Source organism: Puma concolor, chromosome D2, assembly GCF_028749965.1.
Source record: "Puma concolor isolate L17-30 chromosome D2, mPumCon1.1.hap2, whole genome shotgun sequence".
NCBI classification, from domain to species: Eukaryota; Metazoa; Chordata; class Mammalia; order Carnivora; family Felidae; genus Puma; species Puma concolor.
Genome location: NC_141677.1, coordinates 20111936 through 20127097, shown reverse-complemented (window position 1 = coordinate 20127097; position 15162 = coordinate 20111936). Strand labels below are relative to the sequence as shown.

The following is a 15162-nucleotide window of genomic DNA, read 5'->3' as shown; positions in this document are numbered from 1 at the left end:
AGTAGCACCAGGTTTTTGCATGTGCTGGGGTCGCCGCAGGGAGAGAGCTTCGAGACTTTCCCTTTCTTTGTGCCTCCGTGGTCCTCACGCTGGCCGGCTGGCAGCTGCAGCTGTGGACCTCAGTACATGTCAGGCCATTCAGCCTTTTCTTGTCACACCATGAGTCTTCTCTGCATCGCGGGAGCACGTCCGGCATCCCTGGGCACACTTCGAACGGGTCCCAGGCTGTAATTAAGGTTCATGGTATTGCCCTTAACGCGGTGAAAATGACGCAGGAACCCTGAGAAATCACTTCTCCTGTGGTGCTTGATGTACTGGAGAAAGGAAGTGCTTACCAAGAGCTGAGTAGCAGATTCGTGGATTCGTGCAACACCTGAGGGGACCTCAAGAGCAACAGGAGGTGGTGCACACTTCCCCCAGAGGACAGCGTCTGCTACAGCTCGTGTTATGCGGTTAGGACTTAATCCTGCGTCTCCACATTTGTTTGCCTTTCTCTTGACTGCAAATGGCACCATGTAGGTACGGTCAGTTTCTGTGTGCAAAATGATACGTTTTATCTTGTCAGAGTAGGTTTGTGTATGTTTTCGGGGAGGAAATGCTCTAATAGCCTAGTATCTGCGTATATTTCATGCACTCGTGGCCTCCCTTTTACTTACTAGGTTTGATACTTCGTAGCTGCTCAGCTCATCTGCCAGTCTTTCCAAATGTCACACACCTCCAGAAGAGTTTCCAATGCATTTATTGGAACAAAAATCCCCACATAGAAACGGGCCTGCACAGTCCTACATCAAGGATCAGATAGGCTTCTGTGGGTTCACCTTGTCAAGTCAGATTGCAAGGAACGTGGTCAGTTCTGTGGTAACATTCCCGTTGATTTGGAAAGGGCTACTTTATGAAAGAAATTGAAGTATGTCACCAGTTTGTACTTGGATTTTCCAGAATTGCTGAAATCAACAACTCTCCTTATTTGGAATGTCAGTTGTTAAGTGAACGTTTATCCCCTCGTTTGTCCTACAGAGACAAAAGCTCTGGGGCGCCTGGGTGTCTCAGGGCATTAAGCGTCTGACTCTTGGTTTCAGCTCAGGTCATGATGTCATGGTTCAGGGATTGAGCCCTGCACCGGGCTCTGCGCTCGACTGACTGGAGAGTGTGCGTCCACCTCCTTGGAGCCCACCTGTACGCCATGTCCTGGGCGGGCGCTCAGTATTGGCGTGAGAGAAGCCCCACGCGGGGTGGTGGGCCCTGGCATCACTCTCCTCAGAAACCCTTCCTCCATAATATTTCCTGCTTGACTAAGGAAAGAAGTCGTAAACTCGCCCTTTCGTCAAGAGTCCTACCATCATTTTTGAAAAGTCCATTGGGTGTGGTTGAGTCTGATTGAGCCAGGGGTTCAGGCTAAGACAGCAGCTTTTGAGTACCGTCAGCCTTTCCCCACTGCCGCTCCACAAGCCTGCTTGGCAGACGAGGCCAGAGGCTGCGGATGGGCAGGAGGCTTCTCGGCCGCTTGCTCCCGAGTCAGCAGAGTTCCTGAGTCCTAGACCTGCCAGGCACCTGAAAATGTCCGTCCCCTTGAGTGTCGGTCCCTCCGAAAATCCCCGGGACTCCTGTGGGTGGTGAGGAGGGGACTGGTGTGTGTGATGCTACTTGAGGGCGGTGGGTGCTGGGCCTCTGGAGGGCCACGGAGGCCTGGTGTGCTCTGGTAAAGACCCCCTGTGTCTCTCCACTTTTGTCCCCTCTCCGACCCCAGGAGTGTGCAGCTCTCGCTGCAGAGCTCCACACCTGCAGGGAGCAGCTCGTGCAGAGAGAGGAGGAGATCGCCAACCTGAAGGCGGAGAGAAACAACACCAGGGTCAGTAGGCGCACTGCCAGTGTCTTCAAACACGGGACACCATTCACTCCCCTTGTCCGCAATGTCCCCGTGGAGTTGGCTGGGACCTATTGTTCTCAAACCTTGTTTGATCCGTGAGGAGGAGTAAGGCTCTTTTAACACATTGGCGGGGACGGCTCCCTACCTGGGAACTGAATTGAAGGGATTCAGACTTGGTTTTGCATTTGGTGAACTTGAGGCCCGGAATTGAAGGTGTTCTTGAAACACGGTTTTCCTTTTGCCTCTCCCGCCAGCTGCTGCTGGAACATTTGGAGTTCCTCGTCTCCAGGCACGAGAGAGCTCTTCAAAAAACAGTCATACGGCGACAGGCGAAGACTCCGGCCGGCGTGTCCAGTGAGGCGGAGGTGCTCAAGGTCCTCAACTGCATATTGGAGAAGGACAAAACCGAGGCTGAAACGGTGTGCCTAGCCACGGCGGTTCTCAATTTGTGCACATGCTGTGTGTTCTAGGCACACTTTGTGTGTTTGTGTGACTGGGGTTTCCTTTTCATCTTCTTGAATTCTTGTAAGAAGACAGGTCTGTATGGTTAAAAAGCAGTAGTTGGTGGAAATGTTGTGTGTATCGATTGGCTAGTACAAATTGCATAATGTAATTTATTTGGGGGAAGATTTGTCTCCGATGTAAAATTGAAAGCGGTTAACAAGCAAGTCTGTGAACAGGAGCATCCGTGAAAAACCTTACCAGCATTCTGTCATGTCATTTGAGGCGAAGGGGATCTTAGGGTAACTGTATAGTAAGGACTAATGAAACACCTCTGTGTACCAACTCAATCCCTTTGTTTCCAGGTGAGAGAGCAGTTACGTGTGGCACTGGAGGGGTGTAGTTTCGTAGAAGAAGAATTAGGGGCCACTCGCAGAGTTCAGCTCCAGACATCACGCCAGGATTTGATTGGAGGGGGTTTCCTTTTTATCCATTGTTTTTAAAACAACGTATGAAGACTAGCAGTGGGGGCCCTCACATGTTGCTTCCCTTTCTGAGTTTCAAAGGTGCAGAGCCAGATGAAAGAGCTCCTGGCTACCCTGTGCACTCTCGTGGCCAAGCTGGAAGAGGACCTAGACATCTCCAGGAAAGACCTCATCCTTTCTGAAGCAATGAACACCATATTACAAAGAGATGTCCGTGAAGTGAGTGTCAGTTGAAATGGCCACGCCGTCGTCGAGCCAAACGTGGGGTGTTTGGTTCGGCCTTGCCCAGTGTGTCCTTCGTCTCCCACGGGTTTTGAACGTTTGGAGTTTGGTAGAAGTAGCAGCAGAACGGGACGTGACTCCGGGGCCTGGGCGGGCTGCCTCCCCATCTGCGTGGTGGAATCTGTCCTCCCTGGGCTCTCCCCTGCCGAGGCCTGGCGGGCAGGCGGCGGAGTGGCCTCGGGTGTGGCGTGTGGGCCACCTGAGCTTGGCCCATGCCGTGCTCTCGGTCCATTTTGGGAACACACTCGGCACGTAGGAACCAGCGTGGTGCTGCCAGGGCGTTTCCGGGGGCACGACCTTGCGGGGGCGGCTCTGCCAGGGGCCGTCACGGCCGCCTCTGCCGCCCTGCCCTCCTCCCAGGGGTTCCGTGCTCCTGGTCGTGACGGTCAGAGTGAGCGAGGGGTAGCCCGCTGGTCCTGGTGTAAGGTCATGGAGGAGTGCGGCCGCTTCTGCACGTGTGGTCGTCGATGGGAATCTGATCATTGTCACAGAGGACTAGTAAGGGTAGGATGGTTTCTCTGTGCCTCCTCCTGTCACTGTGAGCTGCCCTTTGCGGACAGTCCCCGCACACCCCACCCCCAGCCCAGCAGTGCCACCTCGGGAAGACCCTGTCAGACCCTCGAGGGTGTAAGTGCACGAGCAGTCTGTTTAGTACCTTAGTGTGGGTGAGATCGGGTCGGAATTTAAAACAAAAGTATTTGCAGAAATTATAGAACCTGTTCAGTGAAGTTGTTGTTTGGCAGAGGTGGGGAGAGACCCCTCAGCAGAGTTCAATGTGCAGAGAATTTAGAAAATCCTTTCTTAGGACTCATCACTTTCACTCTTGAGACTGCTGACATAAATTGCTTAGGAAACACGGAGGGCTGGAAGAGGAATCTTTCGGGTGTTGGACAAGAAACGCAGGGCAGGACGTTCTGGTTCCATTTGCAGTGTCAGATACCATGGGATACAATGTTGTTACAGGGTTAGGCTATAGAAGATGACTTCCAGTTATATGAAAGGTGGAGTTTGGCTTCCATTTGTTACCACTGCTGCTTCAACTTTGTGGTAATTGGATGAGATTTCATCCGCCTTTTCCCCGGGAAAAAGGATGGTTGTCTCATGGTGTGTGCCTCCAGAGGCAAGTCGCTGTTCTGTGGAAAGCTCAACGGTGTCCGGAGGCAACCGAGGTTGTGACTTCCGGGAGACTTTCTTATCCGTTTGTCTTTGAACACATGGGAAAGAATAAGCCTGGGTAACTGGTCAGAATCCCGAGCAGCCTCCGCACTGTCGGCACAGAGCCTGACGCGGGGCGCCAACTCACAGAGCGACACCGGCTGAGCCACCCAGGTGCCCCGAGGATGCTACTTTTCTGTTTGTTTGGAAAATGAGGATTTCGCCCGGGTTTTGTGTCTGGAGTGTGTTAATGTGTCGTACGCTAATTCGTTCCCTGTTTTCCCTCTGAAATACCTGCTGTAGGCCATGGCCCAGAAGGAAGACATGCAAGACAGGATCACTACCCTTGAGAAGCGCTGCCTCAGGGCACAGCACAAAGCCACCTCTCTGCACGACCTCAAGGAGAAACTTGAAAACGAGATGGCAAAGAAGGACTCTCTGCATCGACAGGTCGTTGGTTTCGTTGGACTTCATTCCACTTTTATTAATTACAAGTCAAGTTAAGGACCAAGTGTCAATGGCAAGGTTTTAGGATCTTAGAAACTTGTGTTGACCAGCGGGGTTACTTCAACGTCCAGGGTTTAATTCTTTCGAATTTTATGGAAGCATGTTATGGGGCTCCCCTCCTTGATTCCTTCTTTGTCTTGTCTTACATGCACGTTACTCTGTTGCCTGTCAGCACTGTTTCCAAAGGAGCAGGGAGTGGCCGGGAATGTGTAGGCAGCTGGCCATTTTGGGTAGTACCTGAGATCGGGGGGAATGGCAGGTGCAGAAGCACAGTCTGGCGTGAGGATGTGAGACCCTGTGTTTTGGGAAGCAGCACGTCTCTTCCTTGGTTGTCTCAGGTCATCCGGCATTGAACAGGAAAACCACATCCAGCTTCTTGGAAACAGAGTGAGCTTTGTCTGGTGTGTTTGTCAAATGCGTCAGTCGACCCAAAATGATAATCAAAGTGAAATACTAGGAAGCCATTAAAATGACATGGAGGAATGCTGTTTGAGAGCACGTAACATGTTCCAAATCATGAGTGTAAAGGGCAGATGACGAAATACTATGTGTACAGCATGTGATTTATTTTGGAGGGTTTGAAAGCATGATACGTGGTCTGTATATACACACAGAGCTATATGCACACAGAAGATGGAAGGAGTCTGTGGGAACACACGTTAACCTTGCAAAAACCTCACCTTATACATGATTTTTAAAATGACTTTATATATTTTTAATGCTTATTTATTTTTGAGAAAGGGAGCCAGAGTGAGAGAGAGAGAGAGAGAGAGAGCGAGCATGAGCAGTGGAGGGCAAGAGAGGGAGAGAGGGAGACACAGAATCCAAAGCAGGCTCCAGGCTCTGAGCTGTCAGCACAGAGCACGAGGCGGGGTTGACCCCATGAGCTATGAGATCATGACCTGAGCCGAAGGTGGACGCTTAACTGACTGAGCCACCTCGGCTTCCCTAAAAGTCCTTTAACAAAAAATCTCGTGTCTAAGTTTTCCACGTTGAAGTTTTCCACGTTTTTGGTCAAGAGGGAGAGTGTTTTTGTTGAATAATGGTACACTTCCAAAAAGAACTCAACTGGCATCAGGCATGCTCTCAGAAGCTCTGTGCTGGCTGATGTGCCCACCTCAGAATGTCCTATGTAGCGAGCCCTCGGACCCCAGTATAAATATGTTTACGAAGGGTTAGGACCGAACCCTTCTCTCCTTAACTGGTCAGGAAGAGCGAGCAAGCTCCTCCAGAAGATGGGTTTTCTTTAATGTGTGGGAACTTTGTCTTTGGAAAGACTTCTTTGAAGATAGTGAAGAAGAGCAAAGAGTTTGGCAAGACATGTTTTGCGTAGCGAACGGAGGACCAAGGCAGTGGGTGACTCCTCGCAGAAAGGAAAGGTTTACTCTGAAGCACCTACCAAACTGTTGGCTTCAGTCAGAACTAACAGTAGATCTCTGCATTTAGATTTTGTTTCACTTTATTAAAAATGGAAACGGAGAGAAGACTTGCTACACTTTGATGCTTTGCCTTCATTTCCTAGACTGCGGATCAAAACCGCCAGTTGCAAGAGCGCCTGGAGGTGGCGGAGCGGAAGCTGCAGCAGACCCCGAGGAAGGCCAAGTCGCTGCCCGAGGTGGAAGCCGAGCCGGCCCAGAGGGTGGCCACCCTCTGCAAGGTGGGGCCCCCGTTTCCTTCTGGGTCCCATGGTGGGAATGTCAACTTCATGGCGGTCCGTTCTTGTATCTCATTTCTCACCGGTAACGTCGGCGTGCCAAAGTCCGCGAACCAGCTGAGATCTGTTTTCGGTGCTTCTTTGTCTGACATTGGAATGCTTTTCAAACGGCAGGCATCATCCCCAGTTTTGTTCCCTCCGGTTTTGTCCGACGTGTGCAGTTTGCCGTTGGCTGCATCTAAGACTCACTGCTTTTCAGAGTTAAGTCAGCGACTCAAAGCTCAAGATAGTAGCCTTGGGCAAGAGAAGGACAGGGGTGCCTGGCCGGCTCAGTCAGTGGAGCTTGGGACTCTTGATCTCAGGGTCATGAGTCTGAGCTCCCCATTGGGTGTAGAGCTTACCGAAGGAAAAAAAAAAAACAAAAACAAAAAAAGCATAGAATTTTTCCGAGAAATGAGAAAATCCTATCCTCTTTCAAACACAATCGTTTTTTTATTTAAAAAATTCTTAAATGTTCATTTATTTTGAGACAGAGAGAGAGAGAGAGAGAGCGAGCCTGGGCACATACATGAGCAGGAGAGGGGCAGAAAGAAGGAGATAGAATGCCAAGTAGGCTCCATGCTATCAGCACAGAGCCTGACACAAGGCTCGAAGCCCCAAACCTTGAGTTCATGACCTGAGCTGAAGCCAAGAGTCAGAACCCGACTGACTGAGCCACCCAGACACCCCTGTAAGAAATAAATCTTTAAGGAATTCACTCGGAGGTTCCACAAATAGAGTCGAGGAACGTGCCAGACACAGTCCCTGCCCTCCCAGTTCTCACAGCCCTCACCACCCACAGAGGAAGGCAGCAGTTGAAGAGGTAGTTTCCAGACATGATGTGGGCGGTGCTGGGATCGAGTGATGCACACAGGACGAGGGAGCCCATGACTGGGCAGCCAGTCCATCCTTCCGGAACCTGGGCTGAGGGAACCTGTAGCAGGGAGCCTGTCGGTGCTTCTGTGTCACCGGTTCCAGTGCAGTGAGGGTCCCAGTGGGAAGGGGGGTGGTTTCGTCACGGGATAATGACCCTCAAGGCTGCCATCAAGTCGGGCAGGCGGCATTGGGCGCCCACAGGCCCAGGCTCCAACAGAGCCTCTCCTCCTTTGTGATCTGCATGTCAAGTCTCCATTTCTTTTCTCACCTGTCCTCTCTCCTGTCCCTGGTCAGCCGTGTAGCCCGACCCTTTGTCTTTGGACAGTGTGCTGCTGAGGAAGCTAAATTGTTGGAAGTAACTTCCCAGCTTAGGAAGGCAGCACGCCTGTTTGCTCTTTCCGCTTGCTGCTTCCTCCTGTCCGTGCTGAGTGGCCAGGGGTGTCTCCCGGGGGACGAGGCACCGTCCAAGGATCCGGGACCCGGGGTGGGGACGAGACCATTGCCTACCCCCGGTCACCAGCATGGAAGCCCACTGCTTCCCACTGGCACGCATGAGGCCTGTAGGGACTGTGAGCAGGCAGAAGGCCGCTCACAGCATGTCGTGCGTAGGCACAGCGTGTGTGGTGGGGCAGCCAGCTCTTCTGACCCTGCTGTCGCCCGCAGGCCGAGCAGAGGGGTGGCAACATCGAGGAAAGGCTGCGCCAGATGGAGGCCCAGCTGGAGGAAAAGAACCAAGAACTGCAGCGGGTACGTGTCCGGGCGGAGCAGCCGCGCACCTGGCGGTGGTTGAGGATGAGGCGCAGGCTGGGGGTGTGGGGGTAGGGAGTGGTCCCTTGTTTCCCACTTCTCCCCACGTGGACGCCAGGCCCCTTCTCGATCCCATCAGGGGTACAGTGCACTCTTGTGCGAGTTGGATGCTAGTGAACACTGCTAGCCTGTGGACAATGTTCTCTGGACGCTGGGGCCCCGTAGGCAGTGCCGCCTAGGGGTGGAGGCACCCGCACAGCCCACTGTGCCCACCAGCTCGTTAGCAGCTACTCACGGTTGACGCGGGACCTCGTGGGTGTCCCTTGGCCAAAGCGGAGGTACTGGCCTGGGGTAGGGCAGCCTAGAGGAGGGGTCTCCTTCCTTAGGACATGACACCGAGGTCCTGAAATCAGGTCACGGGCCTGACCTTGGTCCCCACATCCTGAATTTCTACTTGAGATGTAAAGGCACAGGTCGGGGTAGATGTTCCTAAGAAGAGGAATAGCGTCATCGAGCCTTGACGAAAGGGAGGCCCGTGTCCCTTGAATCCCCTGAGATTTTTCCCTGTGGGAGCTGGTCGGACGTCAACATGAAACACCCAGGAGACAGAGCAGGCAGCCGCCTCCCCAACTTGGGACGTCCATCCAAGGCCATCGGGTTTTGTTTTCACCAGAAAACTCAAAACACTCACCCTTAACTTACACCAGACACTCGTGTGCTTGGCCCTCAGGGTCAGAGAATAAAACATGAGTTTCCGCGGAGTGAAGCTTCTGATGCCAGCGTGACGGCTCGCGTTGGCCGACCCCAGCCCGCCATGACACATGCACACAAGCGAGCACAACCAGACGCTAGCCTCTTGGGCCGGGAATTCCACCTCACCTACTTAGAGAAGCACTTCATTGCCTTTAGGACTGTATGGTAGTTTGGAGGGACAGGTGTTGAGATAAGGATTCTATTATAACTGAGACAATTCCAAGGACACTTTTAAGCTGCTTTGCTTGAAAAATACTTGGGTGCTGATCCCTTCTTGTGGGGTGGCCAGGGTCTTTTCCGAGTGACGGCCGTTGCTGCGTGTGAGGTGTGGTGGTCGTGCTTTCTGTTGCCTGCTCCCAAGGAAAGAGGTGCCAGCAGGTGTGGCTTGGAGGTGAGGAAGCCCGAGCCTGGAGGGACTGTCCATTGCCTAGCCTGCGGGTGTGTCCTGTGGGCTCTTCCTCCTCCCTGGGCCCCCCGACTGCAGGGCACATGTGTACTCCGTACCCCACGGCCCTCCGCCCGGCAGGAGCCCCTGAATCCTGCCGGCCTGTCCTCGCCGCTTCTGTTTTGGGTTAATTCAGGATATGCGGTAGGAACAAGTTTTTAAACCATACGATTGATGAGAGTTCTATAAAACACAGACCCGTGAACTTGGCGGTTCCGTTCGGAAATTACTTGAGGTAAATACAAGTTTCCATTACAAAACGTTCAGGAGATGTGTGAATTTCACGAAAAACAGGTCAAAGTCTTTCTCACCACTGAATCTTTCCCAAAGGGGATTTTTTTTTTATCTTTGGGTTTTGTCAATGGATTCATTTCTTTCCCCCTGAGGCCAGATCTGAGCTTGGGTTTCCGCCCCGGAATATGCCTCCTCCCGTGTGTAGATCAGCTGATCCCCTTGAGAATATGCTCTTTCCTGCATGTACATCTGCCTCCTGAGCCCATCTGAGAGCTAACAATGAGGACATTCGTGAGGGCCCATGCGTGTTTTGTTTCCCAGAAACAAAGGGACCTGCTAAGTGATGACCCCTGGGAAGCAGGTTCCTGCGTTTGTGTGCCCCGCTAGGTCGGTGCTGGCAGTGACGCACAAGCACGCCAAAGAGTGCCGTGGGAAGGGGCAGCCGAGGATGGCGTGCGTGTGGGTCACACCGCTGGTCATTCGCACGCCTGAGCCGGTGTTCGCACTTTGGCTTGAAGCCTGCGTCTTCTCTTTCAGGTAAGGCAGAGAGAAAAACTGAAGGAAGAGACTAATCAACATCTGTCCAGCACTATTGACAAGCTCCTTTCCGAATCTGACGAGCGTCTTCAGCGTCATCTAAAGGAAAGAATGGCTGCTGCAGAAGATAAGGTAGGCTATGAGAGACAGCGGCTGAGTGCCCCCGTCCTCACAGAGGAGACGCTCACGTTGTGATCCTGAGGAGCAGCGTGGAGCAGAGGCTAACAGCCACTGTAGAAAGTAGAAATGATTCTTTCACGCGGAAAAACTGCAGGCCTACGTTAAGTTCCCAGTGTCGTGTCCCCGCCCGACGTATGCGTGCGGGAAGGTGCGTCTCACTGTCTAGAAGAGGAGTATGGTCTGGGCCTTTACTAACTGAGACGTAACTGAGACTAACTGAGACGTAAGGAGTAAGCTAGCTTCATGCTAATCAAAGATGGGCACAGAAACAGCCATAGGCAGTATATAACTAAGGGGAGGGGCCGTGTGCCGATACCCCTTTGTTGATAGGACCCGGCGGTGGCTGGATGTGGTCGGCAGGCCCTCGTTTGCCACCCCTGTGCTGGAACCTTCAGCCTGGTTCTTGTCTGGGGAGCTAATTTCTACCTCTTTTGTCCAGACGGACCGGTAGGAGTGCGCAGTTCTGTCAAGCATTTAACCAGCTGAAAACAGAGTATCTCCTGTTCCATCTCCTGCCTTCCCTCTTTTCATCTGGGTTGGAAAGAGTCTAAGCCTGGACTCTTACACCATCATAACGGACACACTTGAGGTGTAACGGGAGGGAAGCAGTATCATAGGATCTCTGTGAGAGAAGCTCTGGTGGGGACAGTTGGATGCGGACCTGATACTACCGGTTCTGATTACACCTGTGTCCCTGTAGATGAGCCCAGAATCTTCCCTAAGATTGTCACTTGGAGACACCAGTGAGCAATGCTAATTTCACGACACACTTGTTTTGGGTAAAACCCATTATGAGGTGCGTTATTATACCCCACGTGAGGTTCTACCTTGATCACTGGGGCCAGCCTTTCGGTAGAAGGTTGTATGTGAGATTGGAAGTATATGTACGAAACTTAGGTCAGGTTTCCCAAGTGACTGAGGCATCACAGACCCTAAAAGCTAGTACAAACCAGTGTACCTGCTGCAAGTAAACGTAGGAACTTGTCATACTTACAGTCAGACAGTGATCCGTGAAGAAATTGTACATGGACAAAGGATGAGTAAAGGCTGTTACTGCAGTTTCACAGACAGCATTTCACTCTGTGGTCATGTGACGCGGTTCGTTGGTATGGCCATCGGCTCCATGCCTTGTCTGTGGTGCTGCGTTATTGTAAAGAGAAACGTAGGCATGGTCTAGCATGTGGAACGTTTGAAAGAATCAACACTAAAGGACTGTCGGTATCTTTCTCAGAAGTCTCTGTTAGGAGAAGTTGGCAATCTGAAAAAACAGTTACAAGAAATGCAACGTGAGAAGGTATTTCCGTCTCTCACTCATTCAGTGATCGGTTGAGACTGGAAAGGAGCAGGTGACCTCTGGGGCTCACACTTCCTCCAAGGCGAGCCACCACTGTGCTTTCGAGCGGCCCCACGCTCGCAAGTCTGAATGGCACGCATGTGGCGGAGTTGGAGCCGAGCAGCCTACGGGGTTCAGATTTCTGAGTCCCTTCGGGGGTTCGCTCGAAAGCTAAAATGTTCGCGTAAACCTTTCGTGGAGTGCAGCGTTGCCCAGCAGGAAGGTAACAGGTGACATGGGTGTCATCCCAAGGGTTCTCGAGGCTGCATTTGAAATGGTCAAACACACGGGTGATGTTAGTTTTCACGCAGCCCGATGCAGGCAACATGTTATTGTATCATGTAAATAGTGTAGACATGAAGGAGCTACTCTACAATGTTTTTCCACATTCAGTCCTTGCAACCCACGGGGCGTCTCACAGTTCCATCCCCTGTGGTCGGGACCAGCCCCATTTTGGGCGCTCAGTTAGCCACGTGCGGTGGTGTCTGCGGCCTGGGACGGCACTGCCTAGGGGGTAGTTGTGTGACCAAAGCTCCTCGTCGGTTTTACTCCCTGGTGCTGCGTGTGCAGACGTGAGGCTGGGCTGCAGAGGGTCCACGACGGAGCACGTGCCTATTACACAGAAGGGCTATTCCCCCACCGCCCAGAAAGTCCTGCTCCTCTCTACATAATTAGGAAGAAGTCCTAGTGGCTCGGTGTTTCTCCTCTGTAACCTTGCTATGCCTGAGACCTAACTGTTCAGTAGGGTTTAGGACGTTCACTTGGTGATCCGGGTGTTTACTGGAGGACTCTTGGAGAGAATGGTCTTGGGGTTTGTAACTGCTGAATTTACCCAGCGTGGTTATGATGGTCAGCATTTCAGCACACTTGATGCAAGTAGTGTTTTCCATTTTTTCTTGAATTCTAATGAACCTACAGTGTGGTATCAGTTTCAAGTAGACAGCATACCGTTTCAACAATTGCACACGTGACTCTGTGCTCGTCACCATCACTGTGGTCACCGTGTGTCACCATACAGAGTCCTTAGGGTATCACGGACCGTATTCCCTGTACTGTGCTTTTCATCCCCGAGACGGCCTTATTTGATACCTGGATGCTGATGCCTCCTACTCACCATCATCTCTTTTGCCAACCGCCCCTACTCTCCTCTCCTCTGGCCACTACCAGTTTGTGCTCTGAGTTGAACGGACTCTTGATGCAAAGACTAGTTAACCTTGCTTGCAGTGAGTGTCGTTGTCATTTGCTGCTTTGCAGGATCACCTTCTACGGAAAATGGAAGCACTGAGGGCCATATTAAAGCGGGCAAGATCGAGAGGCTCTTCGCTTCACCACAGGTATGACATTTCCCGCTTCACAGATCTGTTTGAGACGCGGCTGGGGGCGGCTTCCCTCTGTCACCAGTATGACCTGAACCAGCTCATGGTTCCCAAGTAGAACCGTGGGTGTGCTATGGTATGACCCGCACCGGATCAGAGTTACACACAATAACCCTGAGTGTGTTGTAGTCTGACGCGATCCATTTTCCAGGTACCAGCTAACTGATGATGGGGCGGGGCTGGGGGGGACACTGCCCTTCACCGTGCCTAACATGAACCACCTCACAAACACATACGTTAGCACCTGCTGTGTATCTTCCAGAGGAATCCTTTGGCCGAATGGGCAGAGGGACTGGATGTAGCTCAGGGAGCCGGTAGCTTAGTAGGTGGCAAGAGGGAGAAGTAAAACCTCATTCCAGAGGTTAGGTTTGGAATCTCAGGAGACCGGGAGGCCTGACAGAGCTCACAGCCATGGGAGGAGGAGTAGAAGTTAGGAAAAGTTCTGTTCGTGTTTGGGTGGGTTTATTTGCGGCCTCCCTCCCCCGAGTGTGGCAGTGATGGTGTGGGGCTAGGAGGGGTCCAGCCTGCCAGGTTCGGCCCAGCATCCCTGGAAGCTATGGTCCCTTCCGCAATGCCAGTGAGGTCACCATGGGAGTGCACACGTGGCCATGGTTGTGAAGGTCACCTTGACATCGGTGGGGTTAGCGCAGTGCTCGCAGTTTCTTATATTTTTGAAAAGACTGGAGAATGACAGGTAATCGCCGCAACTCTGTTGGGACGTTGGTGAGTCGCCTGTGAGGGAGTGGGTCAGCCGGCTTGTGAGCTGCGTCCTGCAGACAGTAACTGTCAGCAAGGTATTCAAAGGTTTGCTTGCTTCATGTACCTCCATGGTACATAGGAAATATGTACCATGTGAGAGTCATTCTGGTGTGACAGTGCCTCGAGTAGCTGACTGGGCCCCCTTAGGTGCAGGAAGCAGGCTCCTGCTCCAAAGGCAGGCCCACTCAGGCCTCACTGGGGTCTGTGCGGCTGCCGACGTGGGCTCTCGGGAGAGTCGAGGGTGTGCTGTGGCTGTCCGTGTTGAGCCTGCTTGTAGGAGAGAGAAGTCAGGGCAGGTAGAGTCCCAAGCGGCCCTCCCTGTCCACGGAACTACTGGTGGCACAGCGAATGTGTGTCCGGAGAGAGAAGCACACAGGAAGATCCGGGCACAGAGCAGCCTCTTGGTTGGCTGACGGAGATCCTCGCCAGCAAGACACCAGTGTGCTGAGTGTCACCATTCCAGGGCTTGATGACGGGTATGTGTGAGGAGGCCAAGGGAGCAAACAGTGGATGCGGTGCAGGCCACTCGAGTGCATGTTGGAGTTCTGAAGGGAAGGGGCTGTGCAGGCCCCTGGAGGGTGTCACCCTGGGGCAGTTGCCATAAGAGGGACATCCACGCCCGTCACCCGCCTGAGGTGAGCTGGCCAAGGAGAAGGATAGAGAGGATCCCAGTGCTCCCGTGGTTGCAGAGGCATTGTCCGTGGTCACAGGTGGCCTTGTGGTCAGAAGACACCGGGCAGGAGACCGGCTGAGGAACAGGGTCTGTTTGAAGCCGTCTCACAAAGTGATCTCTCGTGTGGTGGCAGAAGCGAGGCTGGTGGGAGCTGTGTCGCCGTGAGCGGCCGGGGGCCGGGGGGACGAGACTGAGAAGGCGGCAGGCAGGCTGGACAGCTGAGCCCTCCTGGCACGACCTCACAGCCACGTCTTCCGTTTGTGTCCTCCTCTAGCAAGATGACATGGTCTGGGTTACAGAGGAAAAGAAAGGTGACGGACCAACTTCCACACGCAGGCGGGGCAGATGGGAGAGAGCTCTGGGATAGGACTGGATGCAGGGTGGTGGGGTCGGGAGCCAGGGAGCCTGAGATAGGGTGTCAGAGTCAGGGGACACACGCGAACCTCGGTGGAGCCACGAACCATGCCAGGTCCCATGCGGGGCGGCGTGTGTGGCTCTCCCCGATTGGCGATGTGTCGTGGCCCCACAGCGGTGAAGCTAGACCACCTGAGCTCAGGTGAGCAGTTGTTCTGGGAATGGGGGGACCAGAGGAGGGGAAGATGGTTGTGGCCAGCGGCCAGTTCCGACTTGGCTGTCTTAGAAACAAGCAGTACCCTGAGGCAGCACGTGCCAATGACGTTTCTTGAAAGGCCTCAGAGAAGAGCTTGAAGCACCACAGAGGAGACGCCCTGTCGTGGTGGCTCTGTCTCCAGGCCACAAGGGGTGACTCCAGGGGCCCCCTCTTTAGCTGATGTGAATCAGATGGGCGTGTTCTGTCTC

The 15162-nt window shown here is 53.0% G+C and overlaps 2 protein-coding genes across 8 annotated transcripts in view; one reads left to right on the top strand and one right to left on the bottom strand.

Annotated features, from left to right (window-relative positions):
* LOC147575923 (liprin-alpha-1-like) overlaps positions 1–15162 on the bottom strand; it is a 547540-nt gene that overhangs the window by 185702 nt on the left and 346676 nt on the right. The gene's annotated exons all lie outside the window — the stretch shown is intronic.
* Positions 1–15162, top strand: part of LOC147575926 (liprin-alpha-1-like) — a 360673-nt gene that overhangs the window by 166492 nt on the left and 179019 nt on the right. For 6 of the 7 annotated variants that reach the window (XR_015241603.1, XM_086679725.1, XM_086679724.1 and 3 more), the window contains 5 exons: positions 2122–2232; positions 2875–3012; positions 4534–4680; positions 6260–6394; positions 7970–8053. Coding sequence is in view for 6 of the 7 variants with exons in the window: in XM_086679725.1 (XP_086535851.1) it covers positions 2122–2232; positions 2875–3012; positions 4534–4680; positions 6260–6394; positions 7970–8053 (615 nt within the window). In the remaining variant the exon portion in view is untranslated. Of the gene's footprint in view, positions 1–2121; positions 2233–2874; positions 3013–4533; positions 4681–6259; positions 6395–7969; positions 8054–10022; positions 10155–12789; positions 12870–15162 lie in introns of all 7 variants that reach the window. The other variant, XM_086679729.1, reaches the window with a different exon arrangement.